The 25,607-nt window shown below is 50.3% G+C and overlaps 1 protein-coding gene across 1 annotated transcript in view; it reads left to right on the top strand.

Annotated features, from left to right (window-relative positions):
* The window catches only part of DDX10 (DEAD-box helicase 10), an 832,256-nt gene that overhangs the window by 34,680 nt on the left and 771,969 nt on the right, over positions 1-25,607 (top strand). Inside the window, exons 5-7 of the mRNA XM_086935230.1 lie at positions 6,332-6,452; positions 7,026-7,215; positions 13,322-13,448. Coding sequence (XP_086791356.1) covers positions 6,332-6,452; positions 7,026-7,215; positions 13,322-13,448 — 438 coding nt within the window. The remainder of the gene's footprint in view (positions 1-6,331; positions 6,453-7,025; positions 7,216-13,321; positions 13,449-25,607) is intronic.

The raw sequence follows: 25,607 nt of genomic DNA, 5'->3' as shown, positions 1-25,607 counted from the left end.
CAAGACATACCGCCCCTCCCTGTCCACCTCCTCCCCGAAGCGATGGAAAGGCACACCACGGGCAATGAGAATCGCCACGCCCCTCGCATATGTCGAATAGGAGGAGAAGGCACGGGTACCTGCCCATTTGAGTCCAAAGGAGTTGTCCCTGCGTATGGGCATGTGCGTCTCCTGCAGCATGGCAACCTGTACATGATGTCTATTCAAGTAAGCAATAACATTCCTGCATTTTTTAGCATCGTTCAACCCCCGGACATTCCATGATAGACATGTCAGTCGCGCAGCAGTGTTCACAGCAGCCATGGATATAGCGACAGCAAAGGCGAAAGAGCCCAAGAGGGCCAAACAGAGGATCCACCGCCAACCCCAAAGGACCGAGTCATACACCAAGCGGAGTAATAAGTACACAGCGCATTCAATGCTAACCTCTCAGAAACTAGCCCCCCCCCCACCCACCCCAGCATCCCAAACATGCCAGTAGCCTTGGATCCCCTCAACAAGAACCCCCCTCTTCACCCTCCCCCCCAACGTCAGAGAGGCAAACGGCCAAACAAACAATAAGTCAGTGGGGAACACCCAATTGGGGTACATCAGAAAGAGCGCGCTGCCACTATCCGGCCCATAGCTCCAAACTGTACCGTCCCTGGTGGAGTCTAGGGCCGAGAGAGTGGTCTTTGGTATACGTTACCACTGGGGTGCAGTGTCCAATTGATCGCCGCTCACGCATCTCCCCAATTCTCAAGTGGTGAGTCAATGCCAGCTAGTGGTCCGGTATGATGCAAATGTGAGTCAGAGTATGTAAGATCCGTTAGTCTGCATGGTGCTCAGGAGGCAGGTCATCATTCTCTTGTTCGTCTGCAGGGGCCTGTTCATCTCTGCGTGCTCTTCGGATCGTCTTGAGGAAATCCTCAGCTTTCTGCGGGTTGGTGAAAAAGCGTTGCCTGCCCTGATGGGTGACTCTAAGCTTCGCTGGGTACAAGAGGGCGTAGTCTATTTGGGCCTCCCGCAGTTTTTTCTTCACTGGGAGGAATTTGCGCCGCTCGTCCTGGACCATCGGGGTGAAATCAGGATGAATGGAGAATGTAATGCCCTCAAACCTCAGTGATCCTTGTGTCCGGGCAGCCCTGAGGGCCGTGTCGCGGTCCCGATAATTCAAAAGACGAGCAATGATAGGTCTCGGTGGCAGGCCTGGCTGGGGCATAGGCGCCAAGGATCGATGGGCCCTCTCCACAATGAATTGGGATGAGAAAGCTTCATCTCCGATCGAACCCTTGAGCAGTTTCTCCACATAGAGCTCCATCCTGCCCGTAGCAGTGGATTCCGGCACATTCGTAATGCGGATGTTATTCCGGCGGCTACGCGCCTCCAAATCCTCATTCTTTGCCGCTATGATGCGGAGGAGATTGTCCATTCTCGCTAGTTGCGTCGTATGGGACGCGGCGGCATCAGTGTTGTCGGAGATTCTCTGTTCCGCAGACGTAAGGCGCTCCTCATGGCGATCTACCTTATGGACCAGGGCGTCCAGTCTGGCCGTGACGCCATCCACCTTCTCTACGACGGTGGCAAAGCCTTGACGCATCTCCTGTATCAGGTTGGTAAGGTCCGCAGCAGGAGCGATGGGTGGGGCAGGCTGTGGTGGCGGTACGCTGGGCCCCGGATTCATCTGCGCCGACGTGTTGCTTTTGCGTGTATTATCGAAGCTCAGTTTAGGCTGGCGAGTCTCAGATCGTCCCATGGTTGTGACCGGAGGCAAGTTAGAGGCCAAAAAGGAAAGAAATAAGGCGACAGAGCACTGTGGGTAGGAGACAGCCAGGAGTAGGTAATAGGGTTCCAGGCGCAGTGTACTGTAGTACACCGCAATGCAGCCGGTGCCACCAGTAGTGCTAAATGGTCGCCAAACGTCCAGTGGCAGTGGTTGCTAGTCCTGCCCTGGGCACCCGGCTGCAGCAGCAGGCACCCGCCGTGTGCTAGCCAGGTAGTGCAGAGGCCAGAGCGTCGCCCCCCCTCCGATGGGCTGTAGGGTCAGATCCAGGGAGGCAGGCCAGTGACCAGGAGTAGCGCGGCATACAGATTAGTGCCTCTCAGTATGGCAGCTGCGTGATACGTTTACAGCCCCCAGCGCATTCAGTGCTCGAAATAGTCTATAACTCAGCCATGCGGTGTAATGTCAGGGGAGCTCCGCTCGATGGTACAACCCCTACACCCGATCCAGGATTTCAGGCGGGCATCGCCGCGCAGGTACGGGGCTGTGGCGCCGGGGGAGACAGGCACGGCGACCAGGTAGCGCTACGTTTGCAGGCGTCGCAGCAGGAGCAGCCCGCCGTCCGTGGCAGCACGGTGACGGCCGGGGGGAGACCCAAGGAGAGCAGGCAGCAGTCTCCTACCTTCACCGTCCCCTCCGCACGCCGGCACAGCAGGATCGGGCAGACGAGGGTCCGTTGCGGCCTGGGAGCCTCGTGGCAGGCACCGAGGTCGCGTAGTTGCGGCAGCCAAGCGTCCGCCACAGGCAGCTCCAGAGCAGGCACCGGGCAGATTTCAGAAGCCCGTATCTTCGGCTCTGGGAGTCGCAGCCACTCCAGACTGGACACGATTGTAGATGGCACCCCCCGGATGCGGAATCCGGTCTCCTGGGGGCACCGCGGCACCCCGTGGCGAAGGATCACAGCAGGATAAGTGACCAAGGAGCGGGAGCTGCAGGTCTAGGCAGCCATTCCACAAGCGCGCCCTCTAGCGCCCCTTCTGATGTACATCATAATTGTCCTCGCCTTGCTGCTCCGACCTGTAAGGCAGGGCACATCTGTAGGAAGCTGACTCTTTATATAGTGTACCAAAATGAGGTGCACTGTACAGAGAGTCCAGGTATCCCCTGTTAGTGTACTGAAGCTTACATTAACAATCTCAATGTGCTCCATTTGTGGTAGTGTGTTCGAGCAGCCTTAGGCTTATCAGAGGGGAGAGTTAGGCAATTGTTGCACACACACAGTCAATAAGAAAATCCGACACTAATTTAGAAACATAGCATAGATTTTTATATTAAATTAGATACCAAGGTCTACGAGAATAGCTAAGTACTTTTCAAGTTAGCCGTATTTTCTTTGTCGATTTGAAGCATTAGCCTTTCACGCAGTAATGTTACCCTGTGGGAGAAACATACACTGCATAGGGGTACTTGCAATCGAGTTACAGGGTAGTTCTTCTGGATTTAAAGTAAGTAGGAGCCAAGGTTCTTAGAACCACCAACAGTTTTGTTTACCTGTTCTACTGTGGCCAGGTGCAGAGGTGCTGGGCGCAAGGATAGCCTTTAACGCTACAGTTGAAGTCTATGGAGAAAGCCTGTAACAGTAACAGGCTGCATTTAGAGACTTGTGGACAAGTCCTTCAGAACCCAATAGGGGGCTCGGTTCTGGAGGGTCTGTAGGACAAGGGTACATCGTCAGTAGGCTCGAACTCGGGCTGTGGCCCTAGGGTGTTTTGTCTGGCTGGTTCCTTGCGTTGGAGGCTGTGACTTGTTGGGTGGACCTGGAGATGGGGGCAGAACAGGCCACTCTCAGTGCTGGCCTTGGTGATGCTGAAGTCCCTTGTCGGTAGGTCTGTCTTGGCGGTATTCTTGTATGGGATGGACAGTGAACAAGCCTTGCCTGCTGCAAGGGGTCAGTTACTCCGGTTATTGGTGCAGGCCTGCTCCTGGGGGTCCTAGCATCTCCAAACTTGGTGAGGAGACTGATTTGACTTCCTGGAGCACAATGGCCTCTTCCTGGCCGACTGCTGCGATAGGGGACCTGGTGTTCAGAGCAGTGAACCAGACATTGCGGTCGGTGCATGCAGACTACAGGGAAGAGGCTACCCCACTTCAAGGGAGATGCTGTTAGTACTGGCAGCCCTCCGAAACTTTTGGAGGATGCACAGCTGCAGGACGTGTCTGGTCTTTGCAATCGTCCCCTGCTATTCTACAATTTGTGCGTTCTACTGCTCTTTTCTGTCCTTCTTTGGTCAGGTGAATTTGACTTCCTGCTGTCAGGGGGCCACCTAAATACTGAACGCCGGAACCACAGCCAAGCTACAGAAAAGACTACAACGCATCCAGAACGCCTCCGCCCGACTCATCCTGGACATCCCTCGACGCAGCCACATCTCCGGCCACCTGAGGAACCTGCACTGGCTCCCCGTCAACAAGAGAATCACGTTGAGGCTCCTCACCCATGCACACAAGTCTCTCCACAAACTGGGCCCCAAGTACCTCAACGACCGCCTGGCCTTCCACAAGCCCACCCGCCAGCTACGGTCCACCAGCCTCGCCGCCGTACCAACCATCCGAAGAGCCACCGCCGGAGGCAGATCATTCTCCTACCTGGCTGCCAAGACATGGAATTCCCTCCCCATCCACCTTCGTCTGACCCAGGACCACCTCGCCTTCAGGAGACAACTCAAGACCTGGCTGTTCGAGCAGTAGCGGCCCCCTTCCCCCAAGCGCCTTGAGACCCTTCCGGGTGAGTAACGCACTATACAAGTGTTATGATTGATTGATTGATTGATTTAGGTGGCCCCTGGGGTCACCTAATGGGCTACTTACCCTTGGGGTTATTACACCCCCTATATGACCACTTCTTGTGGGGAGTGGGCATAACCCTGTCCTAGAGTTCCTAATTCCACCAAAAGCAAGATGGTGGAATCCTTCTTTCATGGGGAGTGAACACTAGTAGCTGCAACTTGTTCTCATGCCCTGTCTACAAATTTGATTCCTATTTTACACCGTTGTTTCGATTTGTTGTATTCGTGTCTGTTAATTGGTATCCTGCTCTAGGGCAATTCCGATTTAGGTACGGGTCGGGCCAACTCCCCAACTCCTGACCTTGATTGTTTCCCCCCCTCTGTTCGACAGTGTGTGGGTTTAACTACACCATTTGTACAATTGTGTTTTTTGTGTGCTTTCGTCACATCTGTACAGCGCTCTGTACCCGTAAGGGTCTAGTTCGCGCTTTATAAAACTTATCAAATAAATAATGGAGCTCACAAGGCTGCCCACCTTATGGGTGTGACAAGCCTGGTGGTGGAACACGCCTACTTGCATAGGTAATTTCCCACTAGTCCTGGTGCCAAATGGGCCTTAGGGTGGTTTCTCCCAGGTCTGGGGGAAGCCAGGATCGCATATCAAAGGCTGGAGGGGTTTTGAAGCCCCTAGCCTTGATATGCTAAATCACTAGCCATCCTGCTGGAGGAGGTGTGAACACCTTCCTCCGGAGCGAGCGTTGTTTGGGGCCTCAGAGATCATTGGCTCTCACCTGCCGGGGTCAGAAACATGTCTGTGGTGGCAGACTGGAGGATACCAGTCAGACGGCACACTAGATAGTGGTAGGTTTTTCATGGGGCACCTCTACGGTACCCTCTGGGTGCAGGTCATAATAAATCTCGTACTGGCAACAGTACAGATTTATTAAGACTAGGTGTTTGATACCAAACATCATAGGTTTTAGTAAAGCCAATATGTAGCTGGGGAGCTCGTAATGACTAGTTCATATACCTAGATGGCTTCCCTGTTCACTTGTACCATCTAGTAAGCGCACTAGACAGCAAATGGGTATATCTGCTAATGTAGATATATGCCCCCACAAGTAATATTGCACCATGCCATAGGGCTACCAGGTCCGCTGTAGGGATGACTTGCATATATTACATTCAGTAACTTTGGCATGGCACGCAATGAGTCTGTCATGTCGTGCTTTCACTGCTGGCTTGCAACATGTCACAATGGCCGCATGAATGAAGTTCGTATAGGTATCTCTTAGGCTAGCATAATACATGCTGCAACCCACAGGGAACCTCTTTTGTACCCATGTCCTAAGTACCAGTGGCACTACCTACTAGTGGTGCCAAAGTATGTGCCAATCGGTTGACAATTAGACCATATTACCTTGTTTTTAGGAAAAGAGCACTGGCACTGGGGCCTGAATAGCATGGACCCAGTGCACATCAGTCGAAAACATCAGTACCAATGGCAAAAAGTGGGGAGTGACCATGACAAAAAGAGGCACTTTCCTCCAACATAGTCTTGCTGTCATGGCAATTGCACCCCTTTTGGGCGGTGCTGTTTATTCTTTCATTTTGTCCCCTTTGTGGAGAGGCATTTACTAGCATTGCTCTGAAGTGCTTATCAATCACAACTAGCTTCAAGCTAAAGGTAGAGAGCAGTTCTTGGCAGTTGGCCCACGAAAATCAACCTTGGGTAAGCTTTTGCCATTCTGTAGTGGAATATATCGCTGAGAAACAGACTTCTGTGTATATTGAAAATACAAAGAGCTCATTATTGCCTCTTTTTCACATTGTTATATTTTAGGACTTGAAACAAGAATCAGCAAGTATCCATCGCACAAATGTTTTGATTTGTACGCCAGGACGACTTCTACAGCACATGGATGAAACTTCTTTTTTCCATGCCTCTAATCTTCAAATGTTGAGTAAGTAAACGACAACACTGAAATATGTTTTTAAAAGGTATGTCTTTGAGAATGATGTTCAAGGTTTTTGGTTTGCTAAATATCCTGCTTTAAGTGCTTGCATCTCAAGCTTAGTTTAGAGGATTCTTTTGGAAGTTCAGTACTGCTGGCTTTACTTTAGAATTTCTTTTGCATTCCCCTGATCTTTCATTTGCCTGAACATATACATATTCTAGGCTTAGGAACATGTTACAGATAAAAGAGCTGTGATAACATATTTTCTGTAATTAATAGTTTAACATATTTTCTGAAATTAATATTCTCTTGTGTCTATTGTAATATGTAACAACATAAACCATTCTTTTGGAAAGTTTACAGTGCCAGATCTCAATTTTCTTTTGTTCTTGGCGACAGATGACAACATTTATGGATCTAATTTTACTGCTGTTTTTAAAATTGCAGCGACTTAAGATTAGTTGTTCAGATAAAGTACTCTGGCACTGTATGTGGTGTTATTGGGTACATCATTATTTATAGTTCTGTCATTAACCTATAATGTAAAGACTTTGAACTGTCATCCTGTTTTTTTTTTAGTTCTCGATGAAGCTGATAGAATACTGGATATGGGTTTTGCTGATACCATGAATGCTATCATAGAAAATTTGCCCAAGAAACGTCAAACACTGCTTTTCTCTGCCACACAGACAAAATCTGTAAAGGACCTGGCACGTCTGAGTCTAAAGGACCCAGAATATGTTTGGGTTCATGATAAAGCAAAATTCAGGTGATTATTTTTTGTTTAAATCCTTTTTTGGGAAGATATAGACAGTATTATTCAGATTGCTCTTTACTGTTCTGTTCCCTGAACCAAGTGCTTGCCAAATTTGTGTAGTTTGCACAAACTCTTACATTTACAGTTCTCATACGATTGTGTTTGGCCAAAATATTCATGCTCAGCCTGTACTGTTTACTCAAGGTAAATGTCTGTTTTCATTTTGCTGTGTGTATATTCAACTTTACATAGTACTATTCTAAGCTGTGATGCAGTATAGTGATAAATAGTGTAAGGCAATGTTGCGATCAGGTCATCGATTAAACAATGAGAGTGAGGCGCAGAGGAAAGTTCTCTCTGCAGTTCAGACCTGGGGGCAAGAGGAGGGAGCCAGGGAATTCCTTAGCAGTGGCGGATGAGATGTATTTTAGTGAGATGAGAGTTCAATTATTTTCCTAAATTATATCGGCGAAGGGGTGAGCATGATCTGGGACAGGGTGAAATCCCACATACTTTGTACGTGTGAGTAGATTTTTTTTCTAGTCTCTCCCTTTTTGGTCCCTTCTGATACATAACATATTTGATTATTTCTTTGGTTGTTACTTTGGCATCCTGAGATTGATTACTTTTGTTTGGTCCGCTTGGGCTTTGTCTAGTGTGAATACCCCTGTTGATGATGCGCATATCTTGCAGATGATCTGAGACTGTAGTGCTAGCCAGTGCCCCTCTGCCAGGATTGGGTGATGAGGTCACACTACTTTAAAACTTTCAGTTGGCCTTTTACTGCTGGTGAGATGCTTTTCAGTGGCGCTAGGTGGGAACCAGGTATACTGTTAAGGGGTGCCTTGCAACTGTTAAGGTAGGAAAGGTGCCTTTTAATGTTCCTTTGAAAGCTGCAGTGTTCTTAAAGCTTTCCAATTCTCAACCGCTTGGTGGCGGGGACCGTAAACATCTTCCATAGTTATTTGAATACAGAAATGTACGTACCAGTACTGCGAACCCACATATATGTCCTACAAGTTACACTTCTATCCCTCACTAGTCAAATTTTTTTCCTCACTTCATGTAGATCAGAACCTACTTATTTCATGTTTGGATCCTTTGTTTGTGTCTATGCTACTGTTTCTCCTTCCATCTCCTTCTTTCTTCAGATCAGGTACCTTATGCCACAGTAATGTGGATTGAAGCCTTTTATGTAATTTCATCAACATTTTATGCTGACTCTAATCAACTCTCTAAATTTAAGCCTGTCTTCAAATGGCACAGCTGGGCAAAGCATTTGAGAAATGAGTGGCTGGTTAACTTAACACATCCATTGAGAAGAATAAGCTTCTTGCCCTTGTAGGAGAGTGCCCTTTTTTGACATGGTCACCCCAATTTTCTGCCTGGTATTTGCTGCAACTTTGACTGAAGTGCACTGGGTTTTTAATAACCAGGTCCCAAGTGGCAGTGTTTTTTCCCAAAAACAAAGTAAATGTGCATTTGGGACACAATTGGCAAGACCTTTAGCACCCTTTTAAGTCCCTTGTATATGGTACCCCTAGTACCTAGAGCGTTGGTGCTAAAGAAGGTCTCTAAGGGCTGCATCATGTATTATGCCACCCTAAGGGACCCACCACCAGACTCATGCCAACTACTATTGCAGGCTGTGTGAAATGGTGCAGACCATGTCCCCGACACTGCATGAAATATTTGTAAGTTCCACTACAGCAGGCCTTCCAGCCCTAAGGCAGGGTGCATTATATTACATGTGTTGCCATGTCTGCATGAGCAGATATGCCACTGTGCTGTCCAGTTCAATTACTAGATCGTACAAGTGAAAAGGAAAGCCATCTTAAGGTATATACTGGGCACTAGTCAGAACGAGGTTCCCAGCTACATTGAAACCCACACTGAAACCTATGGTGTTTGGTATCAAACACCATGTATTAATAAACCCACACTGGTTCCTGTGATGCATTTATTAATGCATGTACCCAGAAGGTTCCTTAGATGTGCCTCCTGAACCATACTAGACCAGCCTGCCACCACAGACCGGTTGTTGACCCCTCTAAGAGGTTACAGCCCCACGCTCAGAGAACAGAAACAATGCCTGCTCTAGCAGGAAGTGTTTATACCTCCTCCAAGCAGGATTGCTAGGTAAAACAGCATATAAAGGCAGGAGACTTCAAAGGCCTCTGTACCTTTGATATTCGACCCAAGGCTTCCCCCCCAGACAGGGTAAGTGCCAACCCTGCCCAGGGCCCATCTGGCATCAGGCCAGGCGGTAAAATTAGCTAGTCAAGAGGAGTGTTCAGGCTAGTACCGTCCCTAATCAATCAATCAATCAATCAATCAATAAATCAAAAATTTATAGAGCGCGCTAATTATCTGTGAGGGTCTCAAAGCGCTGGAAAGGGAGGGGGATGAAGCAGCAATTGATCGAACAGCCAGGCCTTGAGGAGTCTCCTGAAGGTCAGCAGGTCCTGGGTCTGTCGTGGGTGGGGAGGGAGTTCCATGTCTTGGCGGCGAGGTGGGAGAATGATCTGCCCCCGGTGGTCGTTGGGCGGATGCGTGGGGCGAGGGCGAGGTCGGCAGAGCGGAGATGGCGGTTCGGGGTGTTGAAGACGAGACGTTCGTTGAGGTATGCTGGTCCGGTGTTCTGGAGTGCATTGTGAGCATAGGTGAGGAGTTTGAAGGTGATCTTCTTGTTGATCAGGAGCCAGTGCAGGTCTCTCAGGTGCGCGGTCATGTGGCGGTGTTGAGAGGGATTCCGAGGATGAGGCGTGGGAAGGCATTTTGTAAGTGTTGGAGTCTTCTCTGGAGTCTGGCCGTGGTTCCCGTGTAGAGGGCATTGCCGTAGTCCAGCCTGCTGCTGACGAGTGCTTGTCCCTAAGGCTGTGCACACGTCTAGGAAAATTGCACCATCTTGTTTTTTGTGTGGAATTAGTTTCTCTGGGTCAGGAAATGGTCTTATACAGGGTGTAGTCACCCTAAAGGTAGGTAACCCACTGGCTACCACCTGACAGTCCCTGTAACAACCAACCGTAAATACAGTATGTAGGTGGCATCCCTGATACCAGGACTTCAGATTCCACAGGCAAAAAGGAGTGGACAAAGAAGATTGCTGATACAAGAACAGTGGAGCAACCACTGTTGTGGTGCTAACTCGTCTGCCTGCCTGCTGCCCCCGACCCTCATGGAGAAACCAACTTGTCCTGCCGCTGTGCAGACTACTAGAAACCCAGAGGGCTCCCAGTGCGCTGTAAATCGCCAGAGAACTCTTGTGGAGTAGGGGAGCTACTTCCCATCAGGCACTTAGAAGCAAGGTCCGGTTCATGGTCCTGTCGCTTACCGGGACTACTGACGCTGTAACCACCCAGGAAGAGGTCACTGCTCCCACAGGTCAGATCTGTCCTCCCTCCAAGTGTGGGGACGCCAGGACCGGCTTGAGCCGCACTGTAAGAGTACCTGGGGTACCAGACCCCTTACAGAAAGCAAGGCTGGTTGTGTCCAGCGCGGGCACCGATGCAGAAGAAGATCGACCTGCATTTCTAGGGACTCCAGGGACAGTGCGACCCACATAGAGAGTGGCCCACCTGTCCTATTTTCCCCTTTTCTGCAGAACAAAGACAAAGAGTAAATCTCCCACTGCCGCCATGCGACACCTCAATGTTCCTCTGCTCCTGCACCCCACAGCTCGAGTCCAAGGGAGGTGACAGTGCCAATGAATTCCCAGCCTCTTTGTGCTTGACCCTTCAACCGCGAGTATCTCCTGCAGCACGGACCAGACGCCGAAAGACAGCACCTCGCCGAGCCCTACAGCCTGAGGAGCAGGGGACCAACTGTTTCCCTATGTGCCTCAGCATCTCAAGGACAGAGCCTCCCTGTGGGTTCACACGGACTACCGTTCGAGGTGATGTGCTGGTGTTGTCTTTGACCCCACCTCACACTCACCTTAAGTTCTGAAAAAGTCGCTGAGCAGTGCCAAATGCAGTATATGTTTTTCTCACATATGATAACAATACCGCTACAAAAATTGCACTGTCGACTTTTGAAACATGTAAAAATTCATAAATTGAAAACTACTTACCCAATTCCGACTATCTTGGTATCTAAATTCATATAAAAATAAAAATGTTTTTATAAAATGGTGCCGGATTTCGTTATTGAGTCTATGTCTCACTCACTTCCTTTGTGTGTGCAATAAATGCTTTACACGACCCTCTGATAAGCTTTCCAGCTCTCCCACACCACCCCAAAAAAGAGCATTTGGGTTATTTGTGCCTTTGTAAACTATTGGGGTTTGCCTGGACTCTTTTCACAGAATACCTCTTTTTAGTTCACTATATAAAGAGCCATCTTCCTACACTTTTCCCCGAAATCTTGTACATCTCCAGTTCCCCAAATTGGATTTTTGTAATTTTGGTGTAAATTTAGTTTATTAAAGTGTGTCCTATTTTTCTAATTTGATTTTTTTTTTTATTGCTTGCCATTTTCAGTTTTTTAAAACTATTTTGGTACTGCATAAATAATTCACGCCCTAAGTCAATCCTGTCTGCTCTGTGCCATACCAGGGTGTTGAGCTCAGGATAATTTAGTGACTATGAGGGTCCACCCATAAAAGGTTTGGGATTATTTCTTGAGGTGAATAGACACCAACCCCATATAATAATCTAACTTCTTAGATGCGCATTCTAAAATAAGGTGCCTGAGTGCACCATCTTCCGCTGAAGGCTTGCGGGTTCTTATAGTCTTTCAGCGTTGATGTATCAATAGTGATCATCCAGCGGCCATCCAGTAGTGAGTAAAATAAAGGCAGCTTGTAATAAAAACAAATAGTGAGTTTGCATACTGGGGAAAGTCGCAACGATTTCAGTGTTGTAACTGATTTAGGAGATGCTCTTGAAGAGATTGTTCCAGTCTGCAGTATAAAACCCAGTAGTAGAATCAGGCTTTCATTCGAGCATAGAAACAAAGATTAAAAAGAATAACTAATTCTCCAATGTTGCTGGCAGTTCATTGCTCTGCAGTGCTCAACCAAGGAAGTGTGGGGCTCCCCATGACACGTCCACCCTATAGTTCCTGGCCAGCACCATGACAAAGAATGCTTAGCCAATTATGACTTGAAAGTACAATCTATGAAATCACGTATGTAATATCTGCATCCCCTCTCCATGCTTTTAAGTGAGATCTGGAAGACCACTAGAGCGACTCTCACCGGAACTAAAAAGGTCTGAAATGAAAATAGTAAAGCAATTGTGAAGATGGATACAATGCACGATCTGCATTAAAAGACTAGGGGCAGATGTATCAACATTCGTGTTTGCGATTCTCAAGTAGCGATTTTTTGAGAATCGCTATTTGAGAATTGCAAAATGGGATGTATGTAAAAAATCACACTTTTTTAGCGATTTCTTCGTTTTCCTTAATTGCGATTCGCAAATTGCGAAATCGCAATTAAGGAATACTTTCCCATTCATTTCTATGGGCAAGGAGGCCCTTAGGAATGAATGTGAAGCCAACCTCAATTTGTGATTCGCAATTTGAGAATCGCAAATTGAGAATAATTTCAAGGGTGCAAGTGTGTCATAAGGACACCCTGATGCACCCCTGAAATTTACATGTGTGCATATGGCGCACATACATGCCCTAAGGCAAAAAGTGCATTTGTGAAAGAAATCGCAAATTACCACAAACTTCAAGATGGTGGTAATTTGCGATTTCTTAATTAGTAATCGCACAGCTTGGGTGCTTCATACATAGTTTAAGGAATAGCAATTTGAGATTACTTAAATGGTGACGCAAAATGAAGGAATCGCAAATTTTGCGATTCCTTAATTTTGTGATTCCTTAATTTTGCGATGCGATTTCAATCATACATCGCATTTTCCAAATTGTTTGTCGCAAACTCTGCTTTTTTTGAGAATCTCAGCGTTTGCGACTAAAAAAACAGATGATACATGTGCCCCTACCTGGCGACTTGGCAAATTTTGTTAGTCTTAGAGTTAAAATGTGTCACCCAATTGGGTTTGTCTGTTATGTAACAGGCAACCTTATGAACTATCTAACTTTTCGCCATAAAAAAATTGTTTTTCTGACCAGAACATCTTCTTTTTTTTTTTTTTTTTTCTTTCAGTACTCCGGCAACTTTGGAACAAAACTATGTAGTTTGTGAACTATCTCAAAAAATTAACATGTTGTACTCATTCATACGAAATCACCTGAAGAAAAAGAGCATCGTCTTTTTTGCAAGTTGCAAAGAGGTACAGTTACATCACTGATGCATGTTGTTAACTTTTTAGTTGTTTCTTACGATTGCACTTTGATAAATGCTGTAAGAGTTTTCCTTGTTTACATTTATACATGTTATATGAAACCGATACACTGAACTGGTTCTGTTTGTGAAATCATAATAATTCAGTTAAGTACATGAGTACATTTGTGTTTTTATTTTTGTTACAGCTGTTGATCATAGATATTTTCATTTGTTGCTCATCCTAAGGGGAAAAGCCTTATGTAGCTGTCTTCTAGCAATATAACTTCAAATTTCCATTCCGATTCCCCCGGTATTATATGCAACAGTTTTTAAATAAAAGATATTTTTTTAAAGTTCCAGTAAAGAAGAAGAAACTCAAAGAAAAGTGTCCTAAGTGAGCCATGAAGATGCAGTACTCAAGGGATGAGAATAGAAGCAAAGGAAACATAAACAAGTGTTAGCTCTGATCCTAAACACTCAGATAATATGTGAGAAATTGTTCTCTCCCTATGAGTGTTATTTACGCTTATCTTTTGAGGAATCCTCATTCAAGACTAAAGTGTCTAACCCGAGGTTGCTTTGTTTATTAAAATTGTGGGGCAGCACCTACTATCCTTTGGCCATTGTCCACATCAGGTGTTCAAATTGAGGCAAATGTGCACATCAATGTAGAAACAATTGATGATAAACTGGGTGGCGCCTTATTCGACCAACCCTTACCACTCCGGGCCCTTGTCCGGGATTAGAAGGGCTATACAAATGCTGGAAATAATGGTGCGTGCAAAGAGTAATGAGAGTGAGTTGCAAAAGAGGAAAGTGCAAATTGTGGGGTGGTGTGCATGCACAATGCTGAGGGTTTTGTGTTTGACTTCTGGTAAGTGATGAATAGTGTATACATGAGCGCAAATTCTGTCCACCTATTGGAATGAACCTTGAGTTGTGACTTTTGTACTGTCTGGTTAGGGGGTGATGAGCAAGGAAGGAGGAAGTAAAGAAACCTCTGAAAATGCTCTGCATTCTCTCCTATAGGGTGATTTGCCTGTTCTGTAGATAAAATAGACTCCCACCATTTTTTTCCCCAGTTCCACTATCTTACATATGGATAGCACTGCTGGAATAGTTTGTAACCACAAAGATAGGAGCATAAATAAATTGACAGATTGGTCATTTGAGCAATGATAAACAGAAACAGCAAGCAGCTTCTGGGCAAATCAAAGACCAAGGCACTCCTGAAAAGGAATTTGCACTGCCTTTCTTTTGTTGACACATTTTCGTTTCCTAACAGTACATGAGCATATCATTTTTTTATCATACGGTCATGTTCATTGCAGCATTCAGCGCTCCAACTTGTTTTTTTAAACATATGTTATTGGCATTTTGCTAGTATTCAGGACTGTGCCTCAGCGAGATTGGTCCAGTAACAAGTAATGAGCATGTGAGACAAAGACATAGCAGGAGAAAGGAATAAGCATACAAGTCTCTCGTGATGACTAAAATAGTCCAGAGTAGCGATCTGGGCCTGTCCCGTAATATGTTTGCCAACTCAACCTAAGCAGAGCCTATGTGATAGTATAAAAATTGCTATGTCCCATGTGGCCTGTATGACCTTGGGACAGGAGAGAGGTAAGGGGGAAACATTTAAAATAACATCAGAAAAAAACAGAACTGTCTCAGGGTGAGCATTTCCTTCATGTGAGGAGTAACATCAGAGAGGGCACACTTGAGTGGGTATCAATGGGACGGTAATATATCAGGGAAGTCTCACCACATCCAGAGGGCAGGGAATGGAGGGGGTAGCGCTAGGGTACTCGGAGATCATAACAGGTGAGAGGGGGCGGAGTACCCCAAATATAAGGGGGCCTGTTCTCCCCTGTGTGCACTCACTCCTACTTAAACACCTAAGTCCCTGCCATGATCTCCATCAACTAGCTCATTCTACTCCTCAGGCTGTGACCCCCACATCCTCCTCTGGGTTTTCCCAGCTCTCCATAACCTCTGTCCACAGACCAGCTATTGGGGGCCTGTTCTCCCCTGTGTGCACTCACTCCTACTTAAACACCTAAGTCCCTGCCATGATCTCCATCAACTAGCTCATTCTACTCCTCAGGCTGTGACCCCCACATCCTCCTCTGGGTTTTCCCAGCTCTCCATAACCTCTGTCCACAGACCAGCTATTGGGAGTCACCGCACCCAACATGCGTCTTCCCTAAGCAAGGCCCTCTCCACATCTCTAATCCACCTGGTAACATCCCTCACCCAGGTTCCCAGAACAGTTCCCACTATAGACTTCCACACCATTGCAATTCGTCTCTTGGATAACATAAGGGCTATGTCCAACAACCTAGTGTCTACCTTCCACGCTTTGGGTCTGGGAAACCCCAGAGAAGGCAAGTCTCAATTGTGCACGGAAGAGTGCAACCCAGTGTAGTGTGCAATCTGAGGAATGTCATGTTTCAGAACAGCTGTAGAGTGGGGCAGCTTCACGCCATGTGACAAGTCTGCATCTGGGTGGCTACACCTGGGAAATTTAGGTGGCTCCCATCAATAAGTGACCTGAAACCTATGGGGTGTCAGGTATGTCATGTGGACATAGTTAAATTCAATGTATTTCAGTCTCATATTTCTGGAGGCTTTCTTGAGAAAGCCCAATATCCTAAGGACCTCCAGAAAGGAAAGCTAGGCTTAAGGGATTGGAGCACCCCTCCCAAGTTGCCATCTTAAATCTTCCAGACTGTGGTACACCTAAATACCCAGATATTTAAAAGTTGAAGGGGATCAGGTCAAGACCGGAGGGTAGTCCAGAGGTTGCTGGACCCCTGTGTAACCAGAAATAGACAGGTTTTGGTCCTATTGACTCATAGGCCTGAGAGTGTCCTAAACTCCTCCAGCCATCAGGGTGCACCTGGGGCACCAGCAGGGCCGTCAATCAGATAAAGCAGGCCATCCACGACAATATCACAGCCCCTGCCCTCCTGACGAAATAAAAGTCCTCCAAGGGCTTGATGGCCAATGCAAACAGGAGGGGGGGAGGACAATGGGCAACCTTGCCTTGTTCCCCAAAATATCTATCATATTGACAGGAGACCCGAGTGCCTGTCCTGGCTTTTGCTGTCGGGCTACAATTCAGTAATGTGACCCATTTGACCCAGCCCTCTCCCAGTCACACTTGATGCATGACCGCGATTAGAAGGTCCCATCAAACCGTGTCAAAGGCCTTTTCAAAGTCCACCGACCTGAGCATGGCTCCCGGTAAGGACGGCACTGCCAGGTGATATAAGACATGATAGAGCCATCGGAGGTTAAGGAGGGGATAGCTGGTCGGAATGAAGCAGTTCTGGTCCCTATGGACCAGAGCTAGCAACTGGGGCAGCAATCGAGTGGCCAGAACCTTACAGAGGATCTTGAAATCCATATCTGAAAGAGACACGTTAGTGATAGATTCCTTACCTTAGAATATCCCCAGGCGTCAGACTGGATCAGGAAAGTTTTGCGTAGCAGTACCCTTGCGCGTCGGTCGGCGTCGTCTGCGGCTCCGCGTCGGCGTCGTGGGCGCCGTGATGACGTCGTCGGAGTACTTAGACGCCGCCTCCTCGTGCTGACGTCAGTTCTTCTTTTTTCCGCGCCAGCCAGCGCAGATCTGGAAAAAGCAGTTCCCTGGTCATTTTTTGACTAACTTTTTGGATCTTTTTGATCTCTTTCGAAGTCTTCACGACTCCGACGGTGCCGTTAGGGATGCCCGGCTTCAAGCACTGCGGCGGTTGCGAGCGACTCATGTCGGTTACGGATCCGCACCGACTGTGCCTGACGTGTTTGGGCGTCGACCATGACGACGAGGCCTGCTCCGACTGTCGGGCCCTCTCGAGGAAGGCCAGGCGGGAGCGGTCCCGCAGGTGACTCGAGATCCGCCAGTCGGCCCCGCGCCAGCTGAGGTCCCGGTCCCGGTCCCACGGGAGGTCGAGGGACAGGTCGCGGGGGCGGAGCCGTCACAGCTCCGGGAGTCGGCGCCACTCCTCCGGGTCCAAGTCATCAGGTAAGAAGCATAAGAAGTCGAAGAGACATCATCGCTCTTCCGACTCCCCCCCGACGCTCGCGCGATGCGGTCGGGGGTTCGGGTGACACCGCCCACGCGGCTCCTCAGGAGTCGCGGGCGCCGCGTTCGGCTCCATACCCCCCGGTCCCTGGGCTGAACGCGACGCCGGGGGAGATAGAGCGCTTCCTCATGGCCATGAGGTCCCTTTCTTCCCCGACGGGTTCCGCGGCGCCTTCGGGCCCAGTGAATCCGTCTGGGGGCCCTAGTGGGTCGGGTACAACCCCGACGCCGTCGGGTGCTTCGGCCTCGACGCCGCTGCTGCCCTCGGGCTCGGCGCCGCAGGGTTCGGCGGTCCCGGCGTCGTTGGTGCCTTCGGGTCCGACGCCGCAGGGTGCCGTTCGGCCCTCGTCGGGCGATGGAGCGTCCCCGGTGGACCTTACGACCCCCCCCGGGGTCGGTCCGTGTGGTGTCCCCGCTGGTGTCGGTCCCGGCCGACGCCGTCCCCAATACCTCCTCTCTATGGGTCCCGGCGTCGGGACAGCGCCAGTCGGCGCCGATCCCGACGCCGTTCAGGGATTTCTATCCCTATGAACCATCCTCATTCGCTAACGACCCTGAGTCTTAGGAGATGAGGGAAGAGGAGGACTGGGAGGGGTCTGAGGACCCTCTGACAAGGGAATGTCAGTCTAGCATGGACTGGACAGGAGAGCTTGGGGAGGCCAGTGGCCTGGACACCTCTCCAGACACTGGATTCGTCTCTCCTCCTTCCGTGGCTTCGGAGGAGGGCGCTACATATAGTGTGGTGTTGATGAGGGCTGCTAAGGCCTTGGGCCTTGAGCTCCCCGTCGCGGCCGTGAGGACTAATCTCCTCACTGAGGTCCTTAAGCCGCAGTCATGCTCCATGGAGCCAATGCTGCCGTTTAATGAGGCCTTGTCGGACGTTCTGTTGGGCACTTGGTCCAGGCCCGCTACAGGTTCGCCTGTAGATAGGAACGTGGCCAGACGCCACCGCCCGGCTCCGGGCGACCCATGTTTCCTGTCCACCCACCCCCCCCCCGAGAGTCTGGTTATCCAGGCCTCTAACTCCCAGACCGCCTTCCCGTCAGCACCCCCTGATCGGGAATCCAAGAGGTACGAGGCCTTTGGCAAAAAGGTCTTCTCGTCCCTTAGCTGTGGACTGCGGTCTTCCAACACCGCATGCCTCTTGGGCCGTTACACCCATTCTATATGGGAAACGGTGGCGGAATTGCTGCCAGAGTGCCCGTTGGAGGTACGGGCCAAACTCGGCCAAGCCCTGGTGGAGGGCCGGGACGCAGCGAAATATTCGATCAGGTGCGGACTGGACACCACTGACTCGCTGGGCAGAGCGATGGCTACGACGGTGGCGATTCGACGCCACGCCTGACTTAGGTCCGCCAACTTCTCGGCTGATGTCCAGAATACACTCATGGACATGCCGTTCGATGGCCGTCGCCTCTTTGGCGACAAGGCAGACCACGCGCTCAAGCGTTTTAAGGACTCCAGGGCTACGGCCAAGTCCTTGGGCCTCTCGGCCCCGCGCCAGCAAGTGGCTGCCTTTCGCTCCTTTCGTGGCCACGGAAGGGGCGTCCCCACGCGTGCCGCCAGCCACTCGCCGCAAACTGTCGTCCAGCGCGGCGGCGGCCGTGGAAACCGCCGTGGAGGCGGTCGGGGAGGCAAGCGGAGCCAGTCCACACCTGCCCCCGCAGCATCCGCCTCTAAACCCTCCTAGTCCGTGCTTTTCGGCCCATGTGACGCCAGTGGGAGGCAGGGTTCGCCATCACCACTCTCACTGGCGCACAGTCACTTCGGACAGGTGGGTGCTGCAGATCGTCCGAAGGGGCTACTCCCTCCCCTTCGAGACGACCCCTCAAGCCATGCCACCGCAACACCACCGCGTATCGGGGGATCATTTGCAGCTCCTGCAGGAGGAAGTTTCGGCCCTCTTGGCCAAGGGGGCCATCGAGCGCGTTCCTGGGCCAGAAGTAGGACGTGGTTGCTACTCCCACTACTTCCTGGTACCCAAGAAGGGCAAAGGGGGCCTACGCCCTATCTTGGATCTGAGGAACGTCAACGGCTTCCTCCGGAAGGAGAAGTTCAAAATGCTGACACTGGCTCAGGTCTTGACTGCCCTAGACCCAGGAGACTGGATGGTAGCGTTGGACTTGCAGGATGCGTATTTCCACATCCCCGTACTGCCGGCCCACCGGCGTTACCTGCGGTTCACGGTAGGCCACGAGCACTTTCAGTTTACCGTGCTCCCCTTCGGCCTTACCAGCGCCCCACGGGTGTTCACGAAGGTGATGGCGGTGGTCGCAGCTCACCTGCGCAGGTTAGGGGTTTCAGTCTTCCCCTACCTAGACGACTGGTTGTTGAAGGCGGGCTCGCCCCAGGCAGTCGTCACCCACCTCCAGACTACGGCGGATCTCCTGCACAGGCTGGGATTTACCATCAATGTGCCGAAGTCGCACCTGTGCCCCTCTCAGAAGCTCCTTTTCATCGGAGCGGTTCTCGACTCGGCGCAGTTTCGGGTTTACCCGCCCGAACAGCGATTCCGGGATATTCAGGCCCTGATCCCGGTCTTCGGGCCGTTATCCCGGGTTTCGGTCAGGTTGACGCTGCGGCTTCTGGGGCTGATGGCCTCCTGCATCCTTCTGGTGCATCACGCACGGTGGCGGATGCGGGCTCTGCAGTGGGACCTGAAGTTTCAGTGGGCCCAGCACCGGGGCAACCTTTCCGACCATGTCCTGATCTCGGAGGGCACTGCGAGACAGCTGCAGTGGTGGCTCACGGACCGCGATTGGGTCAACGGCAGATCCCTCTCCCTTCCCCAACCGGAGTACGTAGTTGTGACGGACGCGTCCCTCCAGGGCTGGGGTGGCCACTTGGGAGAGGCGGAGATCAGAGGACTCTGGTCTCCGGCGGAATCCCGGCTCCATATCAATCTGTTGGAGCTGCGGGCGATTCGTCTGGCACTGAAAGCATTCCTCCCGTCTGTCCGAGGGAGCGCAGTGCAGGTGTTCACGGACAACACCACCGCCATGTGGTACTGCAACAAACAGGGCGGTGTGGGGTCGTGGACCCTCTGCCAGGAGGCTCTGCGCCTCTGGCAGTGGCTGGAACATCAGGGCGTGACTCTGGTGGTTCAACACCTGGCAGGTTCTCTGAACGCCAGGGCGGACGAACTCAGCCGTCGGTGCTCGATGGATCACGAATGGCGTCTGAACTCGGACGTGGCGCAAGGCCTCTTTCTGCGTTGGGGAAAGCCTTGGTTAGATCTATTCGCCACCGAAGAGAACGCGCAATGTCATCAGTTCTGCGCGTTGGAATTTCCAAGGCGGCACTCGCTCGGAGACGCTTTTCGTCGCGAGTGGAGCTGCGGTCTGTTGTACGCCTTTCCGCCTATACCTCTTCTGCCCAGAGTGCTGAAGAAGATCAAGCGCGACCGGGCACAAGTCATCCTTGTGGCTCCGGACTGGGCACGAAGGTTCTGGTATCCCGAGCTACTCAGTATGTCAGTCGATCCCCCGGTTCGTCTGCCTCTTCAGGAGGACCTTCTGTCGCAGCAGCAGGGGACGGTCCTCCACCCGAACCTGTCCAGTCTCCACCTCCATGCATGGAGATTGAGCGGCGGCAGTTGAGGCCATTTGACTTGCCTCCTGAAGTTTGCAACATCATTCTGGCAGCCAGGCGTCCCTCCACAAAAACGGTATACGCCTGCAGGTGGAACAGATTTGTGGCATGGTGCACAGCAAAGGCTGTGGATCCTCTCAATGCCCCTCTCTCTGAGATTCTTCTCTTCCTTCTTTCTCTTGCCCAGCAGGGCTCTGCTCTGGGCACTATCAAGGGCTATCTTTTGGCTCTTTCGGCCTTTCTGAGGCTGCCTGACCAACCTTCCTTGTTCAAGTCCCCTATAGTTAACAGATTTCTGAAAGGCATCACTCATACCTTTCCTCCTGTTCCTTTCGTGATGCCTCAGTGGGACTTGAATCTGGTTCTAACATTTCTGATGTGCGCTCCCTTTGAGCCACTTCATAACTGTCCGCTTCGCCTTCTTTCTTTGAAGACTGCATTCCTGGTAGCCATCACCTCTGCCAGGAGAGTGATTGGGCTCCAGGCTCTTTCTTGCAAGCCTCCTTTCCTTTCAGTCCATCCGGACAAGGTTGTTTTGAGGACTAGGCCCTCCTTCTTGCCTAAGGTGGTCACGGCCTTCCACATTGGGCAGTCCATCACATTGCCCACCTTCTTTCCGCCTCCGCACCCCTCGAGAGAGGAGGAGAGGCTCCACCGTCTGGACCCAAAACGTGCGCTCTCATTCTATCTGGATCGCACACGCCAGTTCCGGGTGGATGATCAACTCTTTGTTGGGTACGCGGGCGCTAAGAAAGGGAAAGCTGTGCACAAGAGGACCATTTCTAGATGGATTATCATGTGCATCCAGGCGTGTTACTCCTTGGCTAAGAAGGAACCACCTGTTGGGCTGCGGGCTCATTCCACTCGAGCCCCGGCCACTACAACTGCCTTGGGCCGGGGTGTGCCCCTGCAGGACATTTGCCAGGCTGCTACGTGGGCTTCGTTGCACACGTTTGCGAGGCACTACTGCCTGGACAGTCAAGTCCGGAGAGATGGCTACTTCGGCCGTTCCGTTCTCCAGGACTTTCTGGTGTGAATATTGGTTCGCAGACCCACCACCTCGGGGATGGTATTGCTGGGGTATCTATTCTAAGGTAAGGAATCTATCACTAACGTGTCTCTTTCAGATGCACAAGTTACTACTTGTGTAACGATATATCTGTAAGAGACATTAGTTAGTGATAGATTCCTTACCGACCCACCCATCCTCCCCGTTCTGCGAACCGATATCTAGGGTTAAGGTCATCCCCTTTCAGGGCCCTAGTTTCTTGGCACCAGTGTCGGTTTTTGTCATGGCTCTGCGCTTCTGGCGCGGAAAAGCTGTGGCTAAGAACTGACGTCAGCACGCGGAGGCGGCGTCTAAGTACTCCGACGACGTCATCACAGCGCCCACGACGGACGCGGAGCCGCAGACGACGCCTACCGACGCGCAAGGGTACTGCTACGCAAAACTTTCCGGATCCAGTCTGACGCCTGGGGATATTCTAAGGTAAGGAATCTATCACTAACTAATGTCTCTTACAGATATATCGTTACACAAGTAGTAACTTGTGCGTTGAGCATGGACAGCGGCCAGAACATGGATGTAGGTGCACCCATAACTTTGGTGTTGGGAAGGGGCACAACAAGCGCGCTTCGCATAGAGTTGGACAAGGCTCCCAATCTCAGCGACTCTATAAAGTGCTTCCAGTTTTGTGGCCAGTTGTCCCATGAATGTGGAGTAAAGCTCTGCAGGGAGTCCATGCAGGGCCCGGGGTTTTGTCAGTATCCATTTTGTTTATGGCATGCCTTATCTCTTGAAACGTCACCGAACCCCCAAGATCCACCCTAGTCCCATAAGGTAAAGTCAGGAGTGATAACCAGTCTAAAAAATATGTCTGCAAACACACCAGAAGTAGCTCTGGGCAGCAATAAAGTGACTCATAGTAGTCCCAAAACCCATCATTAATGGTCCCCGGGGAGTAGACTTGCACACCGACAGCAGCCTGAAGTTGGGTGATAGGGGTGCCTCGAGTCACTGGTTTAGTGAGCCCCGACTTTCCTTTCGTCCTCATGACTCCGGGCCACACCATTCTTATAGTCATGACATCACAAACGCTCTAGTGTAAGGATATACTACCGCCCTTCTCCTCAAGGAGCCGATGGTGAGTCACTGGTTCCACCCCTAAGGCATTAGCTAAGACAAGACATGGAGCGTGCCACCCAGAACTCGCAACTCCCCATCCAATTCCCTTCGGACTCCCACCGACTTACCCAAAAGCGTCCGCGGACCAGTACTTTAAATGCCACTGGATGCCAAGCTCTGGTTAGAATCAACGATGATGGATTCAACCCAGATCGGTGACTGGGGGTGAGTGTCTGAAAAGTTTCAGCGCTCTGTCCATCATCTCCTTGTGTTTCTTTACAACTAAACACCAACAAAACAGAAGTACTCATCATGGGCCCAAACCCTGATGTCTGGAACTACCCCTCACGCCCTGGTCACCCGCAGACTCGACTACGGGAACGCACCCTACATCGAAATAACCAAAAATCTCACCCGAAAGCTACAGAACATCCAGAACGCTGCTGCAAGACTGGTCCTCAACCTGCCAAGACACTGCCACATCTCCCAGCACCTGCACATATTCCACTGGCTCCCCATTGAGGCTAGAGCCACCTTCACAATGCTCACTCACGCTCACAAGGCTCTCCATGACACCGGACCAGAATACCTGAACAGCCGACTCAAATTCCACGCACCCCAAAGGACCCTACGATTAGCCCAGTTCTCCTATTCCCCGCGGCCATTGCCTGGAACGCCTTTCCGCTCCACCTCAGACAGACCACATTGTTCCCCATCTTCGCAAGAAACCTCAAAACCTGGCTCTTTAACAGACCCTTTCCTTGATGGACTGGAACCTGCACCACCCCCAGCGCCTTGAGACCCTTACGGGTGAGTAGTCGCGCTCAACAAATGCCTGATTGATTGATTGATAATAAGCATGACTCTTCCGGACTCGTGATAGGGCTAAGGGTTGAGGGGCAGTCAAGAGTAATCCGAGTCCACCATTCCCTCTCTAACCCTGGCTGAGCATGTCATCCGGTAGCAAACTATGGCTTCCCTAATAGGTAACTCAACACCCCTCACCTATTCGTCCCAGAACCATTACAGAGGTGCTCACCCGACCCCCACGGTCATTGCCATGGCAGTTAAACCATATAGCCACCAAGAGGCAGGTTACAAAGGCAAAGGTCCCCATCAATCCACTGTCAGCAGGGGGGAGTGCTGGGCAAGGGCAAATCCCAGTAAACAAACAGCTCAGAGTTGCATCAGTTCACATAACATTCTCTGCAGATTTTGGGGTCACCTTTGCGGGACACTTACCGTCCACTGGCGAACCGTGAGATTTCGATTCTATGGACTGCTACACTGACAGAAAACCAGTCTCTGAATCCGACATATTGGGCACCGCAATCTCCGCCACTGCCTGAACTGCAGCCTCTCGGTCTTTCTCCGTTTGGGATCAAAGTCATTTTCTTCAGGCCCCCTCTGCAATTGGCTACAGGAAAGCACCTGGTTTCGCCCACTGCGACCTGGGGGACTGTGGGGCCGACCCCGGTCTGTAAGCGTCCAGCCATTCCCACGCCGTTTTTTGTTCTTCTTAGAAGTGCTTGACGCCATCCAGCATTATTTTCATTTTGGCCAGGAACATTAAAGAGGTTTGGAAACCCTGGTTTTAAAGCACCCTCTTGACCTCTCGGAAGGAGGCTCTCTTGGCTTGCACAGCAGTGGTGGCTATTCCGCTATGGCGAGGAGCGTCGACCCATTGCTTTCTCGCAGTGCGAGAAGCAAAAACATAAAATGGTATTAACTTTTAGTTATTACTATTACAACCTAGGAATATATAGTGAGGTCTGTGCATGTTTTTCACCATTTGGTGAGATGTTAATTAAGTGTCATTGTCAGTTATTAACACCACAGGAGCACCCTCTTCCCTGAAAATTCCTTTCATCACAGTAAATCTTACATTCACTGGCACCTCCATCGTGGGGCTAATAAAGTCTAGGCAAATGGTATGCCAAGGCTTGCCTGGATCTTCTATATGTCCGCCAACAGCCTTAGGCCTACCTTAATTTTTTTCTTCACTTTCCTTGCAAATGAGCAATATTCCACCCACCTTCCACCTAGCCTGGCCACCGGAATTCTCCTTTGAGCCTTTTACTAGTCAGACCTTGACCTTGACCTAAATGGCCCTCATGTGCAAGCTCAAACAACCTCCATCTCAACCCTTCTAGAGGATGCCAAATGGTATGCCAAGGCTTGCCTGGATCTTCTATATGTCCGCCAACAGCCTTAGGCCTACCTTAATTTTTTTCTTCACTTTCCTTGCAAATGAGCAATATTCCACCCACCTTCCACCTAGCCTGGCCACCGGAATTCTCCTTTGAGCCTTTTACTAGTCAGACCTTGACCTTGACCTAAATGGCCCTCATGTGCAAGCT

This window comes from Lissotriton vulgaris, chromosome 8 (genome assembly GCF_964263255.1).
Source record: "Lissotriton vulgaris chromosome 8, aLisVul1.2, whole genome shotgun sequence".
NCBI lineage: Eukaryota > Metazoa > Chordata > Amphibia > Caudata > Salamandridae > Lissotriton > Lissotriton vulgaris.
The sequence above is the reverse complement of the archived record's forward strand: the minus strand, read 5'-3'. Positions and strand labels throughout refer to the sequence as shown.